Source organism: Argopecten irradians, chromosome 6 (assembly GCF_041381155.1).
Source record: "Argopecten irradians isolate NY chromosome 6, Ai_NY, whole genome shotgun sequence".
Classification (NCBI taxonomy): domain Eukaryota; kingdom Metazoa; phylum Mollusca; class Bivalvia; order Pectinida; family Pectinidae; genus Argopecten; species Argopecten irradians.
The window spans coordinates 12,273,465-12,300,552 of NC_091139.1; the positions used below are offsets into that span (position 1 = coordinate 12,273,465).

The window sequence follows — 27,088 nt, forward strand, 5'->3', positions numbered from 1 at the left end:
TCCGGTCTTGCCTGATCCTGTAAATCGTCTCTTCGGTATTGGAACTCTTCAAAACAAGATGGCGGCCCTGTATGCAGGCACGTGGAAATGTTTATGTTTATATTTTATTCGTATTTCTACTTAATCTTGTTTTTATTTGAGTTCACACGATTCAGGAAATCATTAGTTTCTTTTTGTATGTAGATAACATTCTAGGGTACACGCTTAATCCTCGATTTCTTTTCTATTCTAGTGTCTTTGACGTTGACCATTAAGCGCTGCTAGCCTGCTCAGTAAAATATTTTCGGGTTTTAATGAGTTTATATCTTATTAAATTTTTATAAACAACTTATCAAGTGATAATCTACACCAGCAGGTCGGGGAAAACCTTCAACTTGCGTACTATACGCAAACTAGCGTAGCATATCCTAGATTTGTTACTAAGAATAGCATAAATCGTTGAAATATACTTTTAAAAAATCGAATATATATATGGCAAGATAAAGTACAATTCACTAGAATGTGTGAAACAGAAGTGTTAATTAGTTCGAAACTTTATGTAATTTTTCTCAATGTACATGCACATTGTATGTAATGTGCAACTCTTGCGTTTATTTTCAATACTTCCCGACATGCAAATAAATCTAATTTTTGCATTGTTAAATTCTTATGATTTGTGAAAATATATTGGGAAAAAGTAATTTTAAAGCAAAATTTTATTTGCATTTGTAATTTTAGTAACAAATCCATACTTCAATAGCGGTAAAATAATCCAGTTGGCATTAAATACACAAGTTGTTGTATTCAAAACCTGATCAGTATATATTTGTAAATTTCGCTTTCAGGTCTGTACCTTCGACTCAAGGCTCGAGATGGTCCAATACGGGACAAAGTTAAACTTGCCCTGTTTGCCTGGAGATCTGAGAGAGCATTTATTCCTAATAAGGAACAGGTGTTAATTGACTTTCTGTGTGGATTACTGGTCAACAAGAAAAAGTGAGTGTATTCTACTTCTAGAGGTTTCTTCATTTTAGGATTTGGTATCATTAAAAAAGAGAATGATTAAAGTTTTGAATAAATCAAAAAATAATTCAAATAAATATAGTTAGTGAGCAATCAACTTCTTTAAAATGCTGGTCAGAATTTAACAAAATATTTTATTTTATAGGAATAAAGTATCGGATGAAGATAGTGAGTTGGTATTGAAATGTTTGTCTGATATTTTGCACACAAAAAAAGCACATGAACCCAGTAAATATGGAAAGACGATCATCATCAAACCGTCTATCTGTCAGGTGAGGATTCTAATACACAATGATATAGATGGAAAACATAATGTTTATCAAACATAAATATATTTAAAACAGCAATGGAACTTAATTATGTAAACAGACTGTAGATGTTGTATTATGTATCAAAAATATATATCATATTCCTCCCCAATAAGCGCCCTGGGTGTTTCAAAAATTAAAAAAAAAATTAAAAGGTACTAATAAGAATAAGTTATTGCTAATCTATACAGTTTTGTGTAATTTTCGTCTTTATCTGTGCATGGGCACTTGAATTCAAAAAGGAGGAGGGGCGCTTATATGGACATGGGCACTTATTGGGTGGAATACAGTACATGTATAATAAAATCATGATCATATATATAGATGATACTGTACTTAAATTAGTACCATATAACAAGTCAATTTCTGGCAAAAACAAAAAGTCAAAAGATGCTGTTGAAGTTAAACAGATAATAAATGGTTTATATTTTTGTAAAATAACAATTGAGATTGACTTTAAGGCCTATATAGTTGTTATATTGTCCTTTTCTCATCAGGTCCTGATTAGTGCTCTGACCGACCCTAACACTTACACAGATCAAGCCGTCCTTAACCTTGTCATCAGCTGCTGCTATTGTATTATCCACTCTCAATGTCTCTCCTACGTATTTACCACAAAGTATGAACACATGGTAAGTCTCGTCTACATATTAATTTATTTACCACAAAGTATGAACACATGGTAAGTCTTGTATAGTATACATATTTACCACAAAGTATGAACACATGATAAGTCTTGTATACATATTTATCACAAAGTATGAATACATGGTAAGTCTTGTATACATATTTACCACAAAGTATGAATACATGGTAAATCTTGTATACATATTTATCACAAATTATGAATACATGGTAAGTCTTGTTGACATATTTACCAAAAAAGTATGTTTACCACAAAGTTTGAACACATGGTAAGTCTTGTATACATATTTACCACAAATATGAATACATGGTAAGTCTGTTGACATATTTACCACAAAGTATGAACACATGGTAAGTCTTGTATACATATTTACCACAAAGTATGAACACATGGTAAGTCTTGTATACATATTTACCACAAAGTATGAACACATGGTAAGTCTTGTATACATATTTACCACAAAGTATGAACACATGGTAAGTCTTGTATACATATTTACCACAAAGTATGAATACATGGTAAGTCTTGTATACATGTTTTACTACAAAGTATGAATACATGGTAAGTCTTGTATACATATTTACTACAAAGTATGAACACATGGTAAGTCTTGTATACATATTTACCACAAAGTATGAACACATGATAAGTCTTGTATACATATTTACCACAAAGTATGAACACATGGTAAGTCTTGTATACATATTTACCACAAAGTATGAACACATGATAAGTCTTGTATACATTTTTACCACAAAGTATGAACACATGGTAAGTCTTGTTGACATATTTACCACAAAGTATGAACACATGGTAAGTCTTGTCTATACATTTACCACAAAGTATGAACGCATGGTAAGTCTTGTTGACATATTTACCACAAAGTATGAACACATTGTAAGTCTTGTTGACATATTTACATTACCACAAAGTATGAACACATGGTAAGTTTTTACACAGTCTTCATGTTCAAATGCAAACTAAGACCTGACTTTTCAGGATTATGATAAATGTCACAGACACTGTGTATTAACCCACATAATGTACTTCACAAAGGGATCATGAACCAATGCTGTTCCAGATATATTAGAAATGATACATCAGAAGATATGTTTTCATTGCATGGCTCTCATAGCTACAAAGTCTCTTTATTAGAAATGAAAAAATACTTTTGATATTTCATTATTTATCTGAATAAAATAAAATTCAAAATGAATTTAACAACTAGCTATTGTCACTAATTAGACAGTTTAAATTGGTTGGATGATTATACTCTTCACATGTTGTCACATTTGTACAAATTTTGTGTAAAATGTGAAATAAAATGTTTACTTTGCTGTATAAAGTTTTGCAGACCATTGTCTTTATTTCACACTTACAGTGTGGGTTGTTATCAGCCCTGGTTCAGATCGTTGTCAGACGTGTCACCACTGGTCGGCAACTCCCCACACAACTCCTGGAGTTACTGGAGAAAGTCATACACATCTACAAGGGTTCACAGCGGGCACACCCAAACCAGAAACAGGTGAGATAACTGTAGCTCACCCAAACCAGAAACAGGTGAGATAACTGTAGCTCACTCAAACCAGAAACAGGTGAGATAACTGTAGCTCACCCACACCAGAAACAGGTGAGATAACTGTAGCTCACCCACACCAGAAACAGGTGAGATAACTGTAGCTCACTCAAACCAGAAACAGGTGAGATAACTGTAGCTCACCCAAACCAGAAACAGGTGAGATAACTGTAGCTCACCCTACCAGAAACAGGTGAGATAACTGTAGCTCACCCACACCAGAAACAGGTGAGATAACTGTAGCTCACCAGAACCAGAAATAAAACGAGTCACTGAAGCTTGATCATCCAAACGAGAAATATGCAGGTACAATTTTTAAAGCTGTCCCAAAATGGAAAATTGGAGGTTCTCTTTAACCTCCCAGCTATGCCAAACTATGCCAATAACTTGTCGGTATTGAATAAATCGGCATAACTCCCTTATTTCATAGGCTATTGGGACACTTTTTCTACCTGCTAAAACTAAAGATAACAAGTAACGTTTTGTGTTAATACTTACAGTTATGTTCTTACAAATGATTTTTATTGAGTCTGAAAAAAATGCCAATTGTAAATATAAATTGATGATGTCTTTCTATCAGCGTAATTTTAACTGCACAGGTATGGAATCCTATGTAAATTAAAAAGTACTGAAAGTTCTGAGAAATAATGTTTGAACTTCACAATGGTGATAACTTACAATCCCACTTTTATGTTTATCTCGCAAAATCTACCAGCATTCTTTAAGAAACAAAGATTTGATTTGACTGCCAGTAAAAGTGCATGTGATGTGTGGTTTCATGCGATACTTACCAGCAATATGTGATCATTTATAACAATTTTTTTTCTCACCAATCTGGCAAAACATTTAGATACCATGAATATTTACAGGTATTAAATGTTGGTCTTACATTTACAGGTATTACAGATGGTAACATCTAAGTTATTGGTACCAACCGTCATGTTTTGGGGCTGTACCCGCTCAAGCAACTCTGATTTACAGCAATTAGCCAAAACCTTGATCAACATTATACAAAACGGAATCTTCGACAAGTGAGTAGGAAGTACCAGACTTTGTTCCATATAATTAGCTATGAGAACTATTGGGTCATTAGGAATTTTTAGGTCACTTGAGACTTAGTCTCAAGTGATATTCTTATCGCCTTTTGTCAGTCATCTGTCATATGGCGATAAACAATTTACATTTTTGACCTCTTCTCCAAAACTGTTGAACCAAATTTGTTGAAATTTGGCAGAAACCTTCCATGGCCAAACGTCAACCAAAATTGTGAATTATATGGTCCCAGCCCTCCAGGGGCCTGAGGGGTGGGGCCAAAAGGGTTCAAATAGGCTAAAACTTCAAAATCTTCTGAAATTACAGAATCAAATACTCTTCATAGATGGAAGGGTCTTAAGGTCCTTTATAAAAATTGTGAATTATATGACCCTGGGGTTTTACGTTTCCCCCGAAGGGGTCAAATTTACTATAGTTTATATTGGGAAAACACATTTTTGAGCATTATTTGGTCATTTGTTATAGTAAATAAGTCCAATGTTGTCAGAATTATCATTATGAATGACCATTGAATCCTAGTAACAATTGTTACACAACTGACCCCCAGGGGCCTGAGGGGTGGGGCCGAAAGGGGTCAAATAAGCTAAAACTTCAAAAATCTTCTTCTGCATTTCCAGAAATGATAGAATCAAAAACTCTTCATGGATGGAAAGGTCTTAAGGTCCTTTATAAAAATTGTGAAATATGTGACCATGGTGTTTCACGTTTCCCCCTGGGGAGGAGGTCAAATTTACTATAGTTTGTATAGGAAAAACACATTTTTGAGCATTATTTGATCATTTGTAATAGGAAATATGTCAAATGTTGTCAGAATTATCAGTATGAATGGCTATTGAATCACATTAACAATTTTTTCACGACTGACCCCCAGGGGCCTGAGGGGTGGGGCCAAAAGGGGTCAAATAGGTGAAAACTTCAAAACTCTTAGTCTGAAATTCCAGAATCGGTAGAATTAAATTCTCTTCTTAGATGGAATGGTCATAAAGTCTTTTACAAAAAATTGTGAATTATATGACCGTGGGGTCTCAAGTTTCCCCTTTAGGAGGGATCAAGTTTACTAAAGTTTATATAAGAAAAACACATTTATGAGCATTATTTGCACAATTTTCATAGGAAATGTGTCAAAATTTGTTAGAATTATTAGCCTGAGATAGAATTTTTAAAATTATACCCATATTGGTCCTGGCTGATCCCCAGGGGCTATATTACCCTGATATATAGCATTTTAACATATCAATATACTGTACCTTCTCATTGACCCCCAGGACCAGTGGGGCGGGGTCAAACGCGATCAAAATGACTAAAAATTAAAAAACATCTTCTTTTGAATTCACAGATGTGATGGAACCAAATACTCTTCAAAGATTAAAAAGTCAAAATTTATAAAATCACTGACTGATTTCAAGGGTCTGATAGGCCAATATATAGTGTTATATATGTCGTTATTTCATTTTGAATACGAACTCAGGTGACGCTAAGGCCCATGGGCGTCTTGTTTACATTTGTACGTATATAATACAGCTACAGCTTACAGAAAAGGACAAATGGCCATGGCCTACAGAATAAAAATCAACTGAACTGTCAATTCCAAGTCATTAAAGACTTCCATTCAATTTTAGTGTTCAGTCCTTAGTTTCTTCTATTTCATATAAAATTAAGATAAAAGTCAATTTGAGAAATGTGATATGCCTGTGTTTACAGAGACCACCAAGTGAGCTTCAACATGTACCTCAGTACGGTGTGTGGGGAGGGAGAGTCCATGGCCTTCTTCCTAAAAACCATCGAAAATCTCTTCAGTACCATAGCCAGTGTACTCGATGGCAAGGTAAGGCCATTCAGATATAAAAAGTATATGCAGAGAAACTTCTAGTATAATATGATCGGAAGAGATGATAATTTAAAGTATACAAAAAATCTGTTGTTGAAGTATTAAACTGTCTTAATTCAGGAATGTAGGCCATAATGGACTCATCCAAATCAATGGATGGTAGAGTCTACTAAAGTTACATAGGGGTGAAAGAGTTAATTCAGGAATGTTTATAATACAGAATGGATCTTATCATTAATTAACTAAAACCACAACATTAATTAATGTTGCAAACTAAAACCACAAATGCCAGTCAGTTTGCTGGTGTTGGTATTAAAAACAAATCCAGATTTTATTTTTCTTCCTTCATAAGGACTTTTGACATTTCGTACCTTCTGATCAACACGTAAGGATGTAGTTTGAAAAATATTGACTTGAGGGAATGATGAAAAAAAGTGACTTGAGGGAATGATGAAAAATCTTGACTTTAAGGAATGATACTTGAAAGTGTTTGAATTTCAGCATTCACTTAAACTGGCAACTGATAGGATTATGAAGATGTTCGCTATGGATTATCTCCCCTACTTCTTCAATGGATTTATTCACCACAAATGGTAAGTGTTACATTATACTATACATTTCTGAGACTTCAGAGAACATACTCAAGCTAGTCTTAAATAGTGTAAAGTTTCTATTAGACCAACATAAGATACAACATTAACGGCCCACAACACTTCTTGTTTCAAACGGTTCATAATAATCTACCTGGTATATCAATGTTTGTGTTAAATATATTATAGTTTGATTTATTTCATACAAATCTGCATGGATTTTACTAAACAATTATGTGTTTAAATAACAATAGTTGTAAAAGCATAATTGAAAAATTAATTAACAAACCAAAAAAATGTCGTCCATAGTGGGTAAGAGGAAATATGGATGAAGTAAACTAAACCATTGTATTACAGTAACTCTGACAATATCACAGCCCATCGCCTGTTCCTCTACATCTGTTCTCTGATTGGTGTAAAGCTTGATGACAGCGACCCCTGTGAGCAAACACTAGAAGCAGGCCAGATAGGGGTGATAACTGGCTTACTAAGGATGGTCCACGAAGCAGATATTTATCATGTGGCTAACGATAACGCAGCTGGTGGCCAGCAGTTACAGGCGTACAGGACTGTACTGGACGTTACACTCAGGACCAGCAGGTTATATTATTTAAGGATCTTTGTAACTATGATTTAACTTCATCGGGTTATGAAAGAAATTTTGTTTGCAATCTGTGTGAATCCAACGTAGTTTCTCACAACAGTTTGCAAACAAAATTTATTTCATAATCCGATGAAGTTAAAAATGAGTGATATCAATGCTTATAATTAATTTTACATACTACTTGCTAACATAAGATATGTTTAAACGTACGATTCCATTGATTTTCCAATTGATTAATTTCTTTAATTCAATATGCAACATTGACGTCTCTATTGTGACGTCATGCTAATGTCGGTTTTCCACGCATGTTCCCACATTTTTTCTTCGTAGTATGTGAAGAAAAAATGTCTGCCAATCAGAAAGTTAGATTTAGTATGAAAACAAATACAAATAATTATGATCGCTTGAAGTTTCATGATGAGAGAGCACATTACTTTTAGTAAATCACCTTTAGAGAAGACTACATATTGGAGAAAATTCAAAAACAAGATTTATCTCCCTTTAATGAGAATCCTGACTTTGTGTTGTCATGAATTATAGATGTCCTGAAGTATACAGCTGTTTCCATCAACTCCTACACTTAAACCACATGATTTTGGAGCCTCGGATCGTGGAAGTCCTCAAATTGTGTCTGATGAGCCCAATCAAGGTATATATACCTATCCAAAGTGATCCTAGTCTATACACTCATCATAATTATAAGTTGTGGCTGAGGTTTCTGTTAGATCACATATGTTGTCTTTGTCCGTCCTTCCATCCAACAACATTTCTTGTTATCGCTATTTTAAGAAAGTGCTGAAGGGATCATTCTCAAATTTCACATGTAGGTTCCCCTAGAGCCCTATGTGCGCATATTGCATTTTGGGACTGATCGGTCAACAAGATGGCCAACTGGCCGCCATCTTGGACTTTGGTAGTTGAAGTTTGTTACCAGTAATTCTCAGAAAGTACAGAAGGGATCATTCTCAAATTTTATATGTACATTCCTCAAGGACCCTTGTTGTCCATGTTGCATTTTAGGACCGTTCAGTCAATAAGATGGCCACCAGGCAACCCTCTTGGATTTTGATGGTTAAAAGTTTGTTACCACTTTTCGCAGAAAACACTGTAGGGATAGTTCTAGGGGTAGTCTATTGAGTTAAATGTCCACAAAGAGCTGATATCTTAGAGTAAACATTGTACTGGTTTTAAGATGTCCCCATATCACACTGCTGATGTCACGGTTTTAAGATATCCCCATGTCACATGACTGATGTCACAGTTTTAAGATATCCCCATGTCACATGACTGATGTCACGGTTTTAAGATATCCCCATGTCACATGACTGATGTCACGGTTTTAAGATATCCCCATGTCACATGACTGATGTCACGGTTTTAAGATATCCCCATGTCACATGACTGATGTCACGGTTTTAAGATATCCCCATGTCACATGACTGATGTCATGGTTTTAAGATATCCCCATGTCACATGACTGATGTCACGGTTTTAAGATATCCCCATGTCACATGGCTGATGTCACAGTTTTGAGATGTCCCATGTCACATGACTGATGTCATGGTTTTAAGCAGTCCCATGTCACATGCATGACTGATGTCACGGTTTTAAGATGTCCCATGTCACATGACTGATGTCACGGTTTTAAGATATCCCCATGTCACATGACTGATGTCATGGTTTTAAGATATCCCCCTGTCACATGACTGATGTCACGGTTTTAAGATATCCCCATGTCACATGACTGATGTCATAGTTTTGAGATGTCCCATGTCACATGACTGATGTCATGGTTTTAAGCAGTCCCATGTCACATGCATGACTGATGTCACAGTTTAAAGATGTCACATGACTGATGTCATGGTTTTAAGCAGTCCCATGTCACATGCATGACTGATGTCACAGTTTTAAGATGTCCCATGTCACATGACTGATGTCATAGTTTTAAGCAGTCCCATGTCACATGCATGACTGATGTCATGGTTTTAAGCAGTCCCCTGTCACATGCATGACTGATGTCATGGTTTTAAGCAGTCCCCATTTCACACAACTGATGTCACAGTTTTAAGCAGTCCCCATTTCACACAACTGATGTCACAGTTTTAAGCAGTCCCCATTTCACACAACTGATGTCACAGTTTTAAGCAGTCCCCATTTCACACAACTGATGTCACAGTTTTAAGCAGTCCCCATTTCACACAACTGATGTCACAGTTTTAAGCAGTCCCCATTTCACTCCCCATTTCACACAACTGATGTCACAGTTTTAAGCAGTCCCCATTTCACACAACTGATGTCACAGTTTTAAGCAGTCCCCATTTCACACAACTGATGTCACAGTTTTAAGCAGTCCCCATTTCACACAACTGATGTCATGGTTTTAAGATATCCCCATGTCACACAACTGATGTCACAGTTTTAAGCAGTCACCATTTCACACAACTGATGTCACTGTTTTAAGATATCCCCATGTCACATGACTGATGTCATGGTTTTAAGATTTCCCCATGTCACATGACTGATGTCACGGTTTTAAGATATCCCCATGTCACAGACACACGGTTTTAAGATACCCATGTCATGGTTTTAAGATTTCCCCATGTCACATGACTGATGTCATGGTTTTAAGATATCCCCATGTCACATGACTGATGTCACGGTTTTAAGATATCCCCATGTCACATGACTGATGTCACGGTTTTAAGATATCCCCATGTCACATGACTGATGTCACGGTTTTAAGATATCCCCATGTCACACGACTGATGTCATGGTTTTAAGATTTCCCCATGTCACATGACTGATGTCATGGTTTTAAGATTTCCCCATGTCACATGACTGATGTCACAGTTTTAAGATATCCACATGTTACATGACTGATGTCATGGTTTTAAGCAGTCCCATGTCACATGCATGACTGATGTCATGGTTTTAAGCAGTCCCCATGTCATATAACTAATATCATGGTTTTAAGATGTCCCCATGTAACACGATTGACAAAGATTTCTTTGTTAAAACAGAGTGATGAGGCTGATGAGTTTCTAGCTGAACTGATCTTAACCTATGGAAAGTTACGACAGTTTCCCAAATGGATAGACAAAGTCTTAGTGACTGTGGAACAGGCACACATCACATCCTGGTCTGGATTCCCACCCCGCTTCTCTCAAAGGTTTGTATGGTCTAGTGAAGCCTGGGCTGGGTTCACACCCAACTTCTTTACAATATTCATCTTCTATTGTACAAACCTGAAACTTGTCTATTATACCAATTAAAGATTGTGGTCCCGGCATATGAAATCCTTCTTTTATTAATAAATTCTAGTTCAATGTACCTAAAACCTGTATTATCCGGAACCTGTGTACTCTGAAAAGCGGATTTATTTTGGTAATTTTACTCTACTTTTCTTTGCAAAACTAACTTTGGCAAACTGGTGGCAATGTTTTCACAACAGGAATACACCTCTGATCTAAAGCTGCCATCTGATCATAAGGCCCCTAGTGGAGCTTTACCTGTACTGAAAACAGCGACAGCTCTTCACTTATACATGTTATTTATTATGTAATGTTTTAAATTGAGGGTGAGACTTCAATAAAATATTTGAACTTGAACTTGAACTTTTGTTTTGTGAATACTTTTCATGTAATCATACCCTGCCAAAATAGACATGGCTTGACACATGTCAATTTATTATTTTGTTCGCTGGATGTTTAGCAACACTGTATGGTTTATGGGACATCTGCAGTCCGTCGTTCAGAACTATGTTATTGCAGCTAACCACGAAAAGGATATATTCTTTACAAACCGGATACCTTATAAACCGAACAAATTGACTGGTCCCGTTAATATCCAATTTAGACGAGTTTTATCATATAGAATTATATATATGCAGTATGGGTTTATTTCTTTGATGAATATGTAATTCATGTTATGATACCTGCAGACAGACAAAGTGTTTTTATTTTAAACATTAATCTTAATGTTGTAGGTTTAGTGAAGTGGTGCAAGCCCTTCCCCAGGGAGCTACAGTGGATGTTTGGGGCCGCCTCATCAAAGTAATCAGTACTAAGTATCTACCACTGCTGATGTCCGATTCAGGTATAAACTATCACATAATACTGTACAATTTATAATCAGGTGTCGAGGGAAGTAACGTTTACCATGTATAAGGACAAGTGTCAAAGCTTGGCATAGAATAAAGGAAAGAAGGAGATTATTAATTTATACAGTATCTATCTGGCAACTAGCAATAGATCGGTTTCCTGATATGGCCAATTTGGGTAGAGAGATCTTCCAACTTCTAGACGAAAATAGATTCTAGAAGCAGAAGAGCTACAAATCGGGTGATAGGAAGCTATATTTAGAAGTAGAAGATGGCACTTTGAGTTGAGTTCTGATGTATAAATATATAGCAGAGAACAAAAGTCATATGCTTACTATGTGTATCATAGAAGGCAAGGGAGATAATCTGTTTACCTTGTATATAACAGGAGAAAAGGGAGATAATCTGTTTATATTGTATAAAACAGGAGACATGGGAGATAATCTGTTTATCTGGTCTAAACAGAAGACAAGGGAGATAATCTGTTTAAATTGTATAAAACAAGAGACAAGGGAGATAATCTGTTTATATTGTATATAACAGGAGACATGGGAGATAATCTGTTTATATTGTATATAACAGGAGACTAGGGAGATAATCTGTTTAAATTGTATAAAACAAGAGACAAGGGAGATAATATGTTTATCTTGTATATAACAGGAGACAAGGGAGATAATCTGTTTATATTGTATATAACAGGAGACAAGGGAGATAATCTATTTATATTGTATATAACAGGAGATAAGGGAGATAATCTGTTTATTTTGTATAAAACAGGAGACAAGGGAGATAATCTGTTTATATTGTATATAACAGGAAACAAGGGAGATAATCTGTTTATCTTGTATATAAGACGTGGGAGATAATCTCTTTATTTTGTTTATGACAGGATACAAGGGAGATAATCTGTTTATCTTGTTTATAACATTAGACAAGGGAGATAATCTGTTTATCTTGTATATGACAGGATACAAGGGAGATAACCTTGTGTGTGTTGCTGACCTAGTACAGCTGTACTTGATGAATGTCAGGATAGTAGACTACGCCACTACAGATCTCACCTCATCCAAGGTCAATCAGCTGATGGTTACTATGGAAACAGACGCTCTGGTGCCACTTTTGGACCTGTGCTTACAGAAGAAAAATGTACGATAAAAAAAGAAACTACACTTTAAAAACTTGACAATATTTTGATGTCAGTTGATAGTTCCATCATACTTACAAAATGATTTATAGTTTTGTTGTGTCTCTCCATTCTATTATGTTATATATTTATATTATGAATATTATTACATGTATATACTGAAACGTCATGGTTTACTTTCAGATTGAAAGTTATTGAAGTTTTGTGTAATGATATACAAAGTCTATGACACCTTAGTTTTTAATACTTATCTATGAATGGTCTAAAACACATGTTTATTTGAGGATTTCAATTTAACATATATCTTATTGAACGTTGTAGTCATCCCTACTTCTTGGGACTCTCCTTCTGTGTGGTGTGTGGGGAGAACTAGATCTAATGCTGGGTAACTACAAACAGAGAGAGTCAAGTCACCAGCATAAAAGTCTGGCTGAAGTGGACAGAGTTAGCCCGGTCATTCTAGACAGCTACTGGTCAGCAGATAAATGGGTAAAGCTACAGAAGGCAATCAACAAGTCTGCAGACAAACGCACTAAATACTGCTGGGTAAGACTAAGTCTATAAAACAGGTATCAATGGAATATTTCCTAGTTATTCTAGTCCGACTGCATTAAAACTTCATATTATTGTAGACAAAAATTGATTAGTGTACTAGAATTATCAAATTCTAAATTTAAGCCCAACATTGATTTTTAACAATTTAGCACATAGCTTTAAATTATTGTTCTTTACAATGAAAAATATGCAGAAAATAAATACTGTATTGGCCGTAATGAGTACCCCTCCCTCTATAAGCATCTCTCCCCTCTCTTGTTGAAGTTATAAAAACACTCCCTTCCATCCCGTGAATTTTGCAATGTTTTACTACTAATTGTTATGCTTAAAACATCAGCTTTGTATCCAATAATACACAAACTTGCATGTCTTTCATATGTACATCACACTGTAATGATGCATCTCAAAGGAGAGAAGGCATATACATGTTTACTGTGACAGATGTTAAAATGTGCTATTCGTACAGAAAGAACACTAATTATGTCTAATACAATAATACAATAGTATTTTGTTCCAAAATTTCTGTTGTTAAAAATATTGAACTTTGATAAACATAAGAACTATAATGTGTTACAGCTATGGTAATGGATAAAAGAATTTATATTGGGTTCTCAGCCATGGTCATGAAAAAAAGTGAAAGCAAACTGAACATAGTTAAAGTTTACTAAAATTAATCTAGTTTAGATCCTTTCTGTATCTAGTCATCAAATTCATCATGTAGTTTACCAGACTCAATACAGTTTTATAACTTGGTGGGTCTGATTCTAAAATTTCTAAAAAAAACTTTTTACAGAAAAGAAACAAAACATTAACTTATGAAAAGATGGCATCCAATACCAGTAACTCCTACCATCTGTCTATAAACCAGACACTCCCACCCTTTATTTATAAACCATAAATTTCTACCCATTATCTATAAACCAGTAACTCCTACCCTCTGTCTATAAACCACTAACTCCCACCCTTTATTTATAAACAAGTAACTTCTACCCTTGGTCTATGAACCAGACACTCACATCCTTTGTCTATAAACCACTAACCCCCACCCTCTGTCTATAAAGTAGACACTACCACCATCTTTCTATAAACCAGACACTTCTACCCTCTGTCTATAAACTAGACACTCCCACCCTCTGTCTATAAACCACTAACCCCCACCCTCTGTCTATAAACTAGACACTACCACCATCTTTCTATAAACCAGTAACTTCTACCCTCTGTCTATAAACCACTAACTTCCACCCTTTGTCTATATCAACTACTAACTCCCATCATCTGTCTATAAACCAGACACTACCACCATCTTTCTATAAACCAGACACTTCTACCCTTTGTCTATAAATCAGACACTCACATCTTTTGTCTATATACCCAGGGGTGTACAATTCTGAAAATTTTGCACTAGCCCAAGGGCTAGTAGCATCAATTTTTCACTAGCCCTGATCAGAAGTCTACTAGCCCCATTTTTTGTTCGTTTTTATATGTGCATTTTACTCGATCTGGATTTTTTACAAACCTGTACAGAACAAGTACATGTCTAACAGTGTGTTAAATACCATTCTGCTAATAAAGATATCACATCGATTGTTCACAGGTACCAGGTATTCATTTAGTAAAAACATTCTTGAGTCAATATTGACAAGGCAACAATGCCATCACATGCAAAATACTTTAGATTTAAAATTATGCTTCTTATTTCACTCAGATATTTCCTTTAAAACTATCAGTAGAAAGAAAACATAATCAGTATATATCTATTAAAGTTTAACTTTGATATTAAAAGTCAGAAGGAAAATGTAAAGTGAACAATCAGTATTTATTACCTGCTGTTTTCATTTTATAGGTATGATGAATTTAATAAATAGTACAGTTCATCAAAATTCTGTAAAAAATCTTTAACTGTTTTACTGAACACTCACTTATTTTCCCTAATTTTCTGAGCATTGAAAAAAAACTTTTATCTAGTAACATTTGAATGATACATTCGTATTTGAATAAAATGATGCAAATTTCATATAGATTTATTCCAAGAACTACACAAAATCAATTTTACAATTTATTATAATAAAAATATTTTGTAAATGTTTATTAATTAGCACTGCTGATTTTCATTTACAAGTTTTCAATATATCATAAAAATAAAAAAAAAAAGATGAAAAATATGCAAAAATATTGTACCTATAATTATGAAACCTCTATTAAAGTTATTTTGAAAAACATTCAGTGGGCTTATTTGTGTCAGCTGTGTTAACTAAGCATACCTATGTATCTGCAAGTGTACATGACAAAATTTTACTGTGTATTTTAATTGCTTCAAAATTATCCGCTATCCATCTCACAGCAATAGTACTTTCTGAATCCAACCCCCATATACTCAAAATTTATAACACTAAAATTATAATCATGCTAGATAATAAAACTGTCACTTCATAATTGATTCTTATCTAGAGTCAAGAAATCTAGATTTTCCCGTTCCCTGTCTGTCAGCAACCTCGGCAAATACATAGCCATCTGGGTCACTCAAGCGCTTAACTTACATCAATTACATAACAAAACATTTGATGCATCTAGATGAAGAAAGTTACGTTTGGGAACCACCTGTGGTATGCATAGATATCGTTTGCTTCAGTTTTGACGACACATTTACTGCTAGTAGAATTCTGAACGGCAATAAAAGGCTAAACTGCTGATTTACAACTAAAATTTCAATGTGAATATAGGATTTTAACAGAAATTTTCACTAGCCCACGGGCTAGTAATGATCATGAAGCCACTAGCCCTGACCCGAAATTCACTAGCCCCGGACGTCAGGCTAGTGAAATTGTACACCCCTGAAACCACTAACTCCCACCCTCAGTCTATAAGGTAGACACTCCCACCCTCTGTCCATAAACCACTAACTCCCACCCTTTGTCTATAAACTAGACACTCTCTATTTATCTATAAACTTTGTCTTTATAAATAACTAACTCCCATAATCTGTCTATAAACCACTAACTCCCCACTGTCTCTATTTTGTTACAGGATCAACTGATACACCAGGTCCTGAGACTGGCATTGCTGTCTGTTACCACGACATCACCAGACATTTCCTCTCTCCTAACCAAAGTATTGGACACATTGTTTCCAGTGGTAGAAGACGATAATGTTGGGGGTATATGGGATGGAACAGTAAGCTAAAATAGTACTCCATTTCCACTTTTTATAATGTCAATGTTGCTGTCCGCTGTTCAGTTGCTGACATATTTCTGAAGTTGTCCAGTGATTTGATCTGAGTAATCAGGTCCAGATATATTCAGTAATTTGTTTGGAGCAATCAGGTCCAGATATACTCAGTAATTTGTTTGGAGTAATCAGGTCCAGATATATTCAGTAATTTGTTTGGAGTAATCAGGTCCAGGTATATTCAGTAATTTGTTTGGAGTAATCAAGCCCAGATATATTCAGTAATTTGTTTGGAGTAATCAGGTCCAGATATACTCAGTAATTTGTTTGGAGTAATCAGGTCCAGATATACGCAGTAATTTGTTTGGAATAATCAGGTCCAGATATTCTCAGTAATTTCTGTGAGGTAATCAGGTCCAGATATATTCAGTAATTTGTTTGGAGTAATCAGGTCCAGATATACTCAGTAATTTGTTTGGAGTAATCAGGTCCAGATATACGCAGTAATTTGTTTGGAGTAATCAGGTCCAGATATATTCAGTAATTTGTTTGGAGTAATCAGGTCCAGATATACTCAGTAATTTGTTTTGAGTAATCAGGTCAAGATATACGCAGTAATTTGTTTTGAGTAATTAATTTGTTTGAGTAATCAGGTCCAGATAATTTGTAATTTTTTGAGTAATCAGGTCCAGATATATTCAGTAATTTGTTTTGATAATCAGGTCCATCAGGTCCAGATATACACAGTAATTTGTTTGGAATAATCAGGTCCAGATATTCTCGGTAATTTCTGTGAGGTAATCAGGTCCAGACATATTCAGTAATTTGTTTGGAGTAATCAGGTCCAGATATACTCAGTAATTTGTTTGGAGTAATCAGGTCCAGATATACTCAGTAATTTGTTTTGAGTAATCAGGTCCAGATATATTCAGTAATTTGTTTGGAGTAATCAGGTCCAGATATACTCAGTAATTTGTTTGGAGTAATCAGGTCCAGATATATTCAGTAATTTGTTTGGAGTAATCAGGTCCAGATATATTCAGTAATTTGTTTGGATAATCAGGTCCAGATATATCAGTAATTGTTGAGTAATCAGGTTTCGTAATTGTTTGGTAATCAGGTCCAGACATATTCAGTAATTTGTTTGGAGTAATCAGGTCCAGATATAGATCAGGTCCAGATATACTCAGTAATTTGTTTGGAGTAATCAGGTCCAGATATACTCAGTAATTTGTTTTGAGTAATCAGGTCCAGATATATTCAGTAATTTGTTTGGAGTAATCAGGTCCAGATATATTCAGTAATTTGTTTGGAGTAATCAGGTCCAGATATACCCAGTAAGTTTTTCTACACTTATAATTAGTTTTCTGTTGTATTCTATCCATCCATAAATTATAATGACAATGTGAATAAGACAGGTATTTATTGTATACCTGGTAATACATCTCACTTTACATATACAGGTATTCAGCATTACAGAACAGAACTACAATACAGCTAGGTGGAGCCTGGTGGAGACAATGTTACCACTTGTGAGCCAGTGTCTAGGAGAGTCACATGTGGAGCTCATCGCACAGTTTATAGTGAAGCTGTATCTTGGAGATGTTGCTTCAAGTGAAAGGTAAGAGACATGTAATATTCTGTTTTGAAGCTGTTCCTCTTTTCTGGTTTTCCAGATTTTGATATCCATTCTTGTAAATGTGATTTTCAAGGCAGTAATGTTTGTTTTTATTTTTCAGATCAAAAGTATCTATGAAGACGATTGGCGATAAAATCTTGGAGGGGTTTGTGCTGAAGCAGAAACAGGAAATCCCATCATGTATTCTGACAGCGGTGTGGAAATCACTGAGCTCACTTTTACAGCCCCCCACAAAAGTGTAAGTAAACACTACTAAGGTAATAAAGTTGTAATGGATGAGGAAATCTTGGGGTACACTTTAATATAGATCTCAGAAACTTTAAGGTTTTAATAGTTTTTCATCTCTGCCATTCCCTACTAGTACTGTACTGTAGAAGGGTTTATTCCTTATTAATCATTTTCTGGTGTCATAGATTTTGAAGGCTTCTTTTCCTTAGAAAGAATATCTTCTTCAAAACAAATCTATTAACATAAATATTTTTTCTCATAACAAGACATTTTAAAGTGAACAGTCGGGCAAGGATGGCTAAAGTCGGTAAAAATGGTGTGAATGTATCCATTTTAATTTCTTATGAAATAGAAAAATAAAATCTCTCGCCAAAATCTGTCTGTGTACGAAGAAATTAATTTAAAGTATAGGAATCCTAAAACGTCCTCCCGGCTGACTATGTCCGTGGTTACATTCCCACGCAGCCTCGCTTTCAATGCTTTCAACTTTCCTTTACTTTAATGGTCAGAACTGGGCAACGTATGCAGAACTTGACCGTCGTATTAATATGTGAGAACTTTTGGAAGGCCAATGAACGCATTTAGACTGGTTTTCTTTGCCCGACTATTCACTTTTATATATAATTAAATAATTTAATATTTGTTCTATATTGATCCTGTGGTATATTTCAGTGGTAAAAAGACAAAAAGTGATCTGTCAGTAGTACATCAGGTGTTGAGTGATCTCGGGGACTCGTGCCAGGTGTGGACTCAAGACATGGACAGGTAAGGTCATCTCAGGTTTGATATGTTGTATCATATATACATGACAGGTAGGACATTAGTGTTGTACAGACGTCTGCATTTTTTTTTTTTTTTAAATTTAAATTCTGGAAAAGTTCTTATTTTGTGCAGTCAAATTTTAGTGTTAAAAGCTATCTTTAACAGGTTAGCTTAATGATGAATTCGCACACTTACCATATTCTAGCGCAGCATTTTTGATGCGAAATGAAATTACCACTTAAGTAATACAGTAAAATCCCTATAACTCGAATAGCAGGGGACCAGATCAATAGTTCAAAGAATACAGGGTATTACACTCATCCGAGGTGGGTCATGATCAATTATCAACAGTCAAATTATCTGGTGGGGAACTATGTCAAACAATGCAGGCCAAAGACATTTCAATTGGGGTGACTTTTAGCATTTGGAATTTTTTTGAAAGTGGATTTGAATAGCAATATCAAACTGAAAAAAATGCATGACTTAAAAATGAGAGTTTGGAAATTTTTAAGGGACAAAAGCCTGTTCAAGGAATACATGGTTTAATACTATGTATTTAATGAAACGGGAATACATTTCTATTCGAGGAATAAAAGGTATTCGACAAATAGGTGTTCAATCTGTCAGAGGTTTTGTTACATGAAATATATAGGGATATGGTCGGGACCATTCGATCAGTTCAACGAATGGGGGGTATTCGAGGATACAGGTTCAAGTTAGAGGGGTTATACTGTAATTATGTAAGTTTACGTTGTGTCTGGTTTCACCGATTTATCATTTGCTTTTAATGATAGCACTTGTGTTTGTAGTGAGAAATTGGAATTCCTCCAGAGGGTAACAACTGCAGTGGATAGTCTTTTGAGAAGTGACATCAATGTTAAATTGTCTCCATCAGTGGTGTGTTCAGTGAGGAAAATGATAGAGGTAAATTTATTGTTTGGATCAGTAGAAATGGTGAAATGGCAAAAAGTACACTTTTTTAAGGTCATATCTAACACAACAAAACCATGATATTGTTAATGCTTCTACTGTAAGTATATCAATATTATTATATATAACTCAAATACATTGCTTTTATTTCACAGCTTTTGTCTTCCTTACCAATAGAAGTGCTGAATTCCTCAGACCAACACAGATGCATCCTGGGATTGACTGTTATTTTGCACACGTTACGCAGCTCAGTAAACACGACCCAAGTGATGGAGAAATGCGCTGGCCTGTTGTCGGTTACCATGGAAGCAGGACACACACCCGTGTTTCAGATGCTTGACGTGGTCACTTATCTTGATTGGTTAGACAAACTCTACTGCCACAGTCAGGTAAAGAAGGATACTGTAAATACTGTCATTGTAAGGGAATCTATCAGCTAATTTTTCTGCAGTACATTTTTAGATGATGGTGGGTTATTCAAATTGCTTTTTGTCCATGGTCTGTTGTCTTTTGTTTGTCCTTCCTTCCGTCCGTCTGTTTAACAATTCTTGTTACCGCTATTTCTGAGAAATTGCTAAAGGGATCATTCTCAAATTTCACATGCAGGTTCTCCTACGGCCCTAGTTATGCATATTGCATTTTGGGACTGATCGGTCAACAAGATGGCCAGGCAGCCATCTTGGATTTGGTAGTTAGAGTTTGTTACCGCTATTTCTCAGAAAGTACTGAAGGGATCTGACTCTATCTGCCCTATAGTTGTGCATATTGCATTTTGGGATTGGTCAGTCTTTAATATGGCCTACTGGCCGCCATCTTGGATTTTGATAGTCAAAGTTTGAATAGCAGAGAAAAGATCCCTCTTTCAATTGTCAGACATAGATCATTCTTTGGTGGGCACCAAGATCCCTCTGGGATCTCTTGTTATTCAAAGTCGCTTTCTATGTTATTAAGTTTTGATTGCGTCTATGTCATCGATCAAAATTAAAAAAAAACCAAGAGTAATACCTGATTACTTCAAAATGTGGAAGTTTGAGAGAGAAGATATATTATATGATCCGTTCATGTCATATTTCACATAAACCTGTTGATTTTGATTTCATTATAGACTGATGCGTCCCTTGAGATGAGAGTGAGACTTGTTCTAGAAGTGACTTGTAGAACACTCGTACAGGATTACAGGGCCCTATCCAAACTCTCTGGGTATACCAACAAGGTCTGTATTGTCACCTTTATCACATCATGACAGCATTTCTCACGTTTTAACATTTCTGAGTTATGGAGTTGGATTGGAAGGTGGATACAGCCAGATCCACACAAAAGATAACCTTCTGTTAACAGATGATACAACGTTAATGTAAAATTAAAATGTTTGTTAGAATGGATGTAGATCTTGAAACGTTGACATGTATGTTAGAATGGATGTAGATCTTGAAACGTTGACACCTATGTTAGAATGGATGTGAATCTTGAAATGTTGACACACATGTTAGAATGGATGTAGATCTTGAAACGTTGACATGTATGTTAGAATGGATGTAGATCTTAAAATGTTGACATGTTTGTTAGAACGGACGTAGATCTTGAAACATTGACATCAAGTCTGTTGATTTTGTTTCAGATCAGGGAAAAGATAGCTGATAGGAATGAGATCAGTTTGGATGGCTGTGTGATCATATCCTCGTGTTGTCTTAACCAATTAGAAAAAGTAAGTCTGGTAGCTACATACCAAAAACTCACTGTAGATTTGAAAATTACAGATTATTTTATGGAGCTGAAAACCTGTTCATTTTCAGGTTATAATTAATTTTAGCATTTCACGGCCCAAAAATCTAGTCAAAGAAGAAAAACATAACTTGTGGTCTAATGTTTTCACTTAAAAAATTTAATAAAACAAATCTTGATTTATAGAAAATTAATTCTGTTTAAGCAGCTTTAACTGACTCGTCATGGGACTGAAGTGTGAAAAATGAAGAAACATAATTCTAGAGTTCTTGAAAATAATTCTTAACTTTTGAACAAATACATTTTACGTTAAGTGAATTATCTGTTGTGGTTGCAGTTTTCCTCAAATTGATGAATCACCAGCTGTCAATGCATTTTATATTGTACATGCTATTAATAATCATGTTTGCTTCGACACTGGATGGAAAAACATGTGTGCAAGCGCCGATCACGAGGCATGGCTTCATACTGCCTGGTGATCTGTAAATTAAATGATCATTAAATGAAATTATATATATGATGCAATGATACTGAATTTTATTTGTTTGACTAGCTGTTGAACAAATCCTTCTTACCTGTGGGTGTAAGAGAGACGTGCGAGACCTGCCTAATGCAACTCATCACTGTAACCATCAAGTTTGTGACAAACACTGACCAATCACAGACTGCAACCTATGACCTTTCCAATCTTCCATTGGCTGCTGTGAGTTGCTATGCAACGACTTTGAAATGCTGTTCTTTTGGAGAGGAAATAACAGAGATTGAGAAAATGGTCCAGGACAGTTTCCAGACGATGCTGAAATGGTCCTTAAATGTTCTACAACAGGTACATTAAAGCATCTACTATTAGATTATACTTTTAGTATAAATAGCCAGAGCATGCTGTTGATGGGATCTATTTGAAGTATGAGTTTTATTTCGAAAACACTCTGTTCATTCACCTTTGATTTATTTTCGGACAGAAATATCGGAAATAATTTATGACCAATATACTTGAAACAGTCATTCAGATGTTCAAATTACACACTAATGTTAAGTAATAGTCAAAGTCATAGTTATTGACTATTAAAAGTGTAATCAAGAAATATGTGTTTTTATTGAGGTAAAAGATCATGCTCCTCACATTTTAAAGGTATTTTACTATTAAGAAGTAGAGTTAAAGATGAAGAGATGGAATGTTTCCTTAATTTGCTTTGTTTACTATATACAGGAAGATGCCAGTGAAAGTAGCCAATCAGAGGCTCTCAATCTGTTATCTGTAATCTGCCACAGTCACACGGTGCTGACCGACATGTTCACGTCCCACCACAAGGCCGAGGTCTGGGACCTACTGATGGCCAAGTTTAGGAGGATGCTCTCCTCACAAAGTAGTGTGGCCTCGCTCCCAGACTGGAGGGTTCAAAGAAGGGTGCTACTGTACAATGGTCAGTTATCTGACCAGCACTGGACACCGGTCATTCTTACACAGCTCCAGGAGACAGTGGCTGCTCTAGTGCCTTCCTGTGAAACTGACCAGTTCCAGACTATGATCAACAGTCTTCTTAACAGGACTGTAAGTGTTTCCCAGTAAAACTAAATCAGGGAAAATATCTCCACACTTTAATCTGCTTATAGAAATATTTTACTCAATATCTGAAAGAAAGCTCACAGAATCGAATAGGGTAAAATGTAAGTACATTAAAATGTAATTACAGGTAAAATGTAATTACAGTAAAATGTAATTAAGGTAAAATGTAATTACAGGTAAAATGTAATTACAGGTGAAATGTAATTACAGGTAAAATGTAATTACAGGTAAAATGATTTGCTATATATTTGTAGGGTGTGCAGTATGTAGAGGCCGGCACACAACAACTGACTTCTACTCTATATATCTGGCAACAACTCCTGAACTTTGACCTATCGGCTGATCAGACAACCATTCTTGTTCATGCTGTAAAAAACGTAAGTATAACATGTTACTTAGTCTTGAATTTTTTTTCTCCGATGTGATGTCAGATTTTAGATAAATCATGAAGTGTCTAGGTCTATTTACAGTTCCTATGATTGTTATTAAGCACAGTATTTGTATATACATTATCTGTTTGGTTTAAAGAAGGTCATTTTCACATTTTAGATACTCAAATGAACACTTCAAATTCTGAAATGCTTTGAAGGCCATACACATGTCCATGATTACTCTTACAAAAAATGGAAAAATAAACTAATAAAGTCATATCCATATTGAAGATTGAAAATTTGAAATATACAGTTAACTGTATGTAGTTTTGTTTTGTTTGTAGCTGGTGTTGAACTGTCTGGCATTGATGCAGCACATACATGGTATAAACGAGGAAAAGTTAGTCAGTTCTCTGGCTGTCCCTATACTCACAACACTGGTCAGAATGCTGGACTTTGGCCCCGTGAGTAGACTACATTTTTCATACGATAAAACCCCCGAAACTCGAACAGCAGGGGACCAGATTAATAGTGCTAGGAATAAAGGGTATTTGACTGATACGAAGTTGATCAATATCTTCATAGACTGTTAAAATATCTGGTCTTAAACTATGACAAATAATGCGTACAATATTGACATTTTAATTACCTTGATTATAAGCTTTTTGAACTTTTATGAAGGTGGTTTTTGATAGCAATATTAAGTTGATTAAGATGTTATTATTTAATATATTAGATAAAGATGAATGTTTGATCGACATATACATGATTTAATACTATGTATTTGATGAAACGGGGATATATTTCAGTTTGAGGAATAAGGGGTATTGATGAATAGCTGTCTAAGCTATCCAATGTTTTAATACATGACATAGGGACATGTTCAGGATCAGTTTGACAAAAGGGGGTATTCGAGGAAACTGCGTTGTAGTTAGAGGGTTTATACCATAATTTAAGGTAAACTTTTAAAGAGGGACCAAATATATTCAACGCCTACAAATTTAAAATATGTGCATAATATTACACTAACTTGAATGACTGTCTTTTCTAATCAGTCATAGTCCACCTAATTGATATCATATTGGTTTCTGCAGTGGATTTGGTAAGGGTATATTTGATAAACGTCTCTGATTCTTTAATACAGAAACTGATGTCGTCACATACAGCGGTTTTGACCCTGCACTGTTGCCAGTTTACTCCCCTAGATGGCAGCACCAGCTTTGTCCCAGCATTCCATGCTGTGTACGATGTGCTAAATGCACTGTTGGTCCACCATACCAACACTGTGTACGGAGTTATCCCTTCCTTCCTCAGCTCTACAAAACATATCCTTTTGTTTTAATTTGTCTTAGATAATAAACAGGTTTCATTACTGTAATAAAATTATGAGATATATCAATTATATCAAATTGAGTGACTAATTATCAAAGTAACTTTATAATTAAAATATATAATTTATTTGGGAGAAAAATTACTTGTAATTTTGATGAAGACATATCGATGTTAAAATTGAATTTATATACCAAGGACAAATTAGGGCAAGAATATGTATTTTCCTTAGCAACAGTACGCCTGCTGAAAGTGGTGGTAAATAACGGGGACCAAGAGAAATTAGGCCAAGATGAGGAACGGATTTCACAGTTGGTTGGATGTGCCCTCCTGTTTGATAGGTAAATTACTGGTTAATATAGGGTAACAGGTAGTTATGTACAGATTATCAGCGAGGAATTCCGGCTAAAACCAAAGGTTTGAGTGATTACTTAATCTGGGGCAACCTGAGATTCCCTATAAATGGGGTCAGTTGACCCTACATCCTTGAAACAATGAAAACTATCATATCTGATTTTCTGATGAAATGTGTCTAAAGCAACCATCTTCTTTTCTCGCAATGAAAATAAAAAATCATGTAATCAGAGAGTTAAAGCATTTGTAGTTTTCACATTATAATTCCAGTCCCGCTCAACGCTGTCAATACAATGTATATTAGATGCACTTTTTTGTCGTCCGAATGCTATAATGTGTTATACAAATGTTGCAAATAAAACTGAAAGATTTCTTTGGGTGATTGATATAAATTAATTATTCATCCTCAGGCTTTGTCAACTGATTAGTACACATAAGCGGGACTTCAACAAGGTAGCTGGTTACCTGGTGTCTGATTATGTATGTGAGGTTCAAAAGGTCACACTTCATCCTGAGGTCAAGGTTAGTATGTTATCAAGGTTGTAATAGTCATTCATATCCTGATGTTTGGGTTGGTGATTTTAGATTCTTGGTTCAGGTCACAGAACATGGATGTAAAAGTCATACAATAGAAGATATTCAGTGAGCCAGTTTAGTAATATAAACCTTATAATGTTAAATTATCGTATTACATTTCCATTTTTGCTTTGCTATAAAACCTTACCAAATGGAAAATTCAGGTACCTGCTATGTATACACGCTTTCCTTACTTACAGAAAACCCTGGTACCTGCTATGTATAAAATCCTGGACCTGTGTGACAAATTCAGTATCTCCCAGCTCCACACTGTTCTACAGACAGGCGTGAAGGAAGTCTTCAAGATTCTTTATGACGACTATATGAAGTATTTCAGATACAGTGAAAAGACATGAGACTGTTGATATAGGGAAACAAATTGTGAGACTTCAATTAAGTGAACATATGGGGAGACTCCGAATATGGAAAATAGTTGCAAGATTCAAATTCACCTTTAGGACATATACATAGGTATTGAAGTACTTTTGTACCTGCTATGTATAGTCAAACTCAATACGGCTAGCATTACTTACATCAGCTACATGTACAAGGATTAATGCTTACAATACTACAGTATATCTGTAATACATAAAAATGATCACATGATCATCTATGTCAGACTCAGATTTGTCAAATCTTGACCAATGACCGATTTCGCTTAAGAAAAGACTAGGAACTAGTAATCTCTTGTTGATCTCAAAGTCAGCAACATGATTCTGGAGGAATGCTATTCCTTGGAGATGTAACAGAGATGTAACATATGAAGAGCCTAAGAAAACACTGGTTCTTTGAAAAATTATCTACATCATAAAATGACTATTATATAAATGAGATAGGCCATGCTAGAATGTTGTTGTATATGGGATCCCAATGTTCATTTATAGTTGGTCCTGGAGAAAATCTGTGATATGTTTCAAGTTGAGTAGTTGATGTGAGTATACTGTTTACATTATTATTGTTTTCAGGTGCTGAAAGAATAAAACAGAAAATCTGTGTTTTGTTTACTGTTTAATTTTATTGTTCATTTATTTAAAATTTTA

General features: G+C 35.1%; 1 protein-coding gene across 2 annotated transcripts; it reads left to right on the forward strand.

Annotated features, from left to right (window-relative positions):
- On the forward strand, positions 1-27,041 carry LOC138325011 (unhealthy ribosome biogenesis protein 2 homolog). Of its 2 annotated transcripts, XM_069270338.1 has the most exons (30): positions 1-77; positions 825-975; positions 1,148-1,274; positions 1,808-1,942; positions 3,338-3,481; positions 4,430-4,563; positions 6,287-6,410; positions 6,915-7,006; positions 7,361-7,603; positions 8,148-8,256; positions 10,628-10,776; positions 11,593-11,702; positions 12,674-12,852; positions 13,172-13,396; positions 16,430-16,576; positions 18,034-18,191; positions 18,310-18,447; positions 19,110-19,202; positions 20,009-20,123; positions 20,285-20,518; positions 21,235-21,342; positions 21,748-21,834; positions 22,405-22,677; positions 23,062-23,403; positions 23,673-23,795; positions 24,134-24,253; positions 24,934-25,112; positions 25,358-25,459; positions 25,883-25,994; positions 26,249-27,041. In XM_069270338.1, the coding sequence occupies exons 1-30, from the start codon at positions 59-61 to the stop codon at positions 26,402-26,404; spliced, it is 4,428 nt and encodes a 1,475-aa protein (XP_069126439.1). In that variant the 5' UTR covers positions 1-58; the 3' UTR covers positions 26,405-27,041. The 2 variants fall into 2 exon arrangements, with proteins under 2 accessions (XP_069126439.1, XP_069126440.1); XM_069270339.1 differs by lacking the exons at positions 1-77; positions 825-975; positions 1,148-1,274; positions 1,808-1,942 and adding an exon at positions 2,884-2,900.
- The last annotated feature ends 47 nt before the right edge of the window (positions 27,042-27,088 follow it).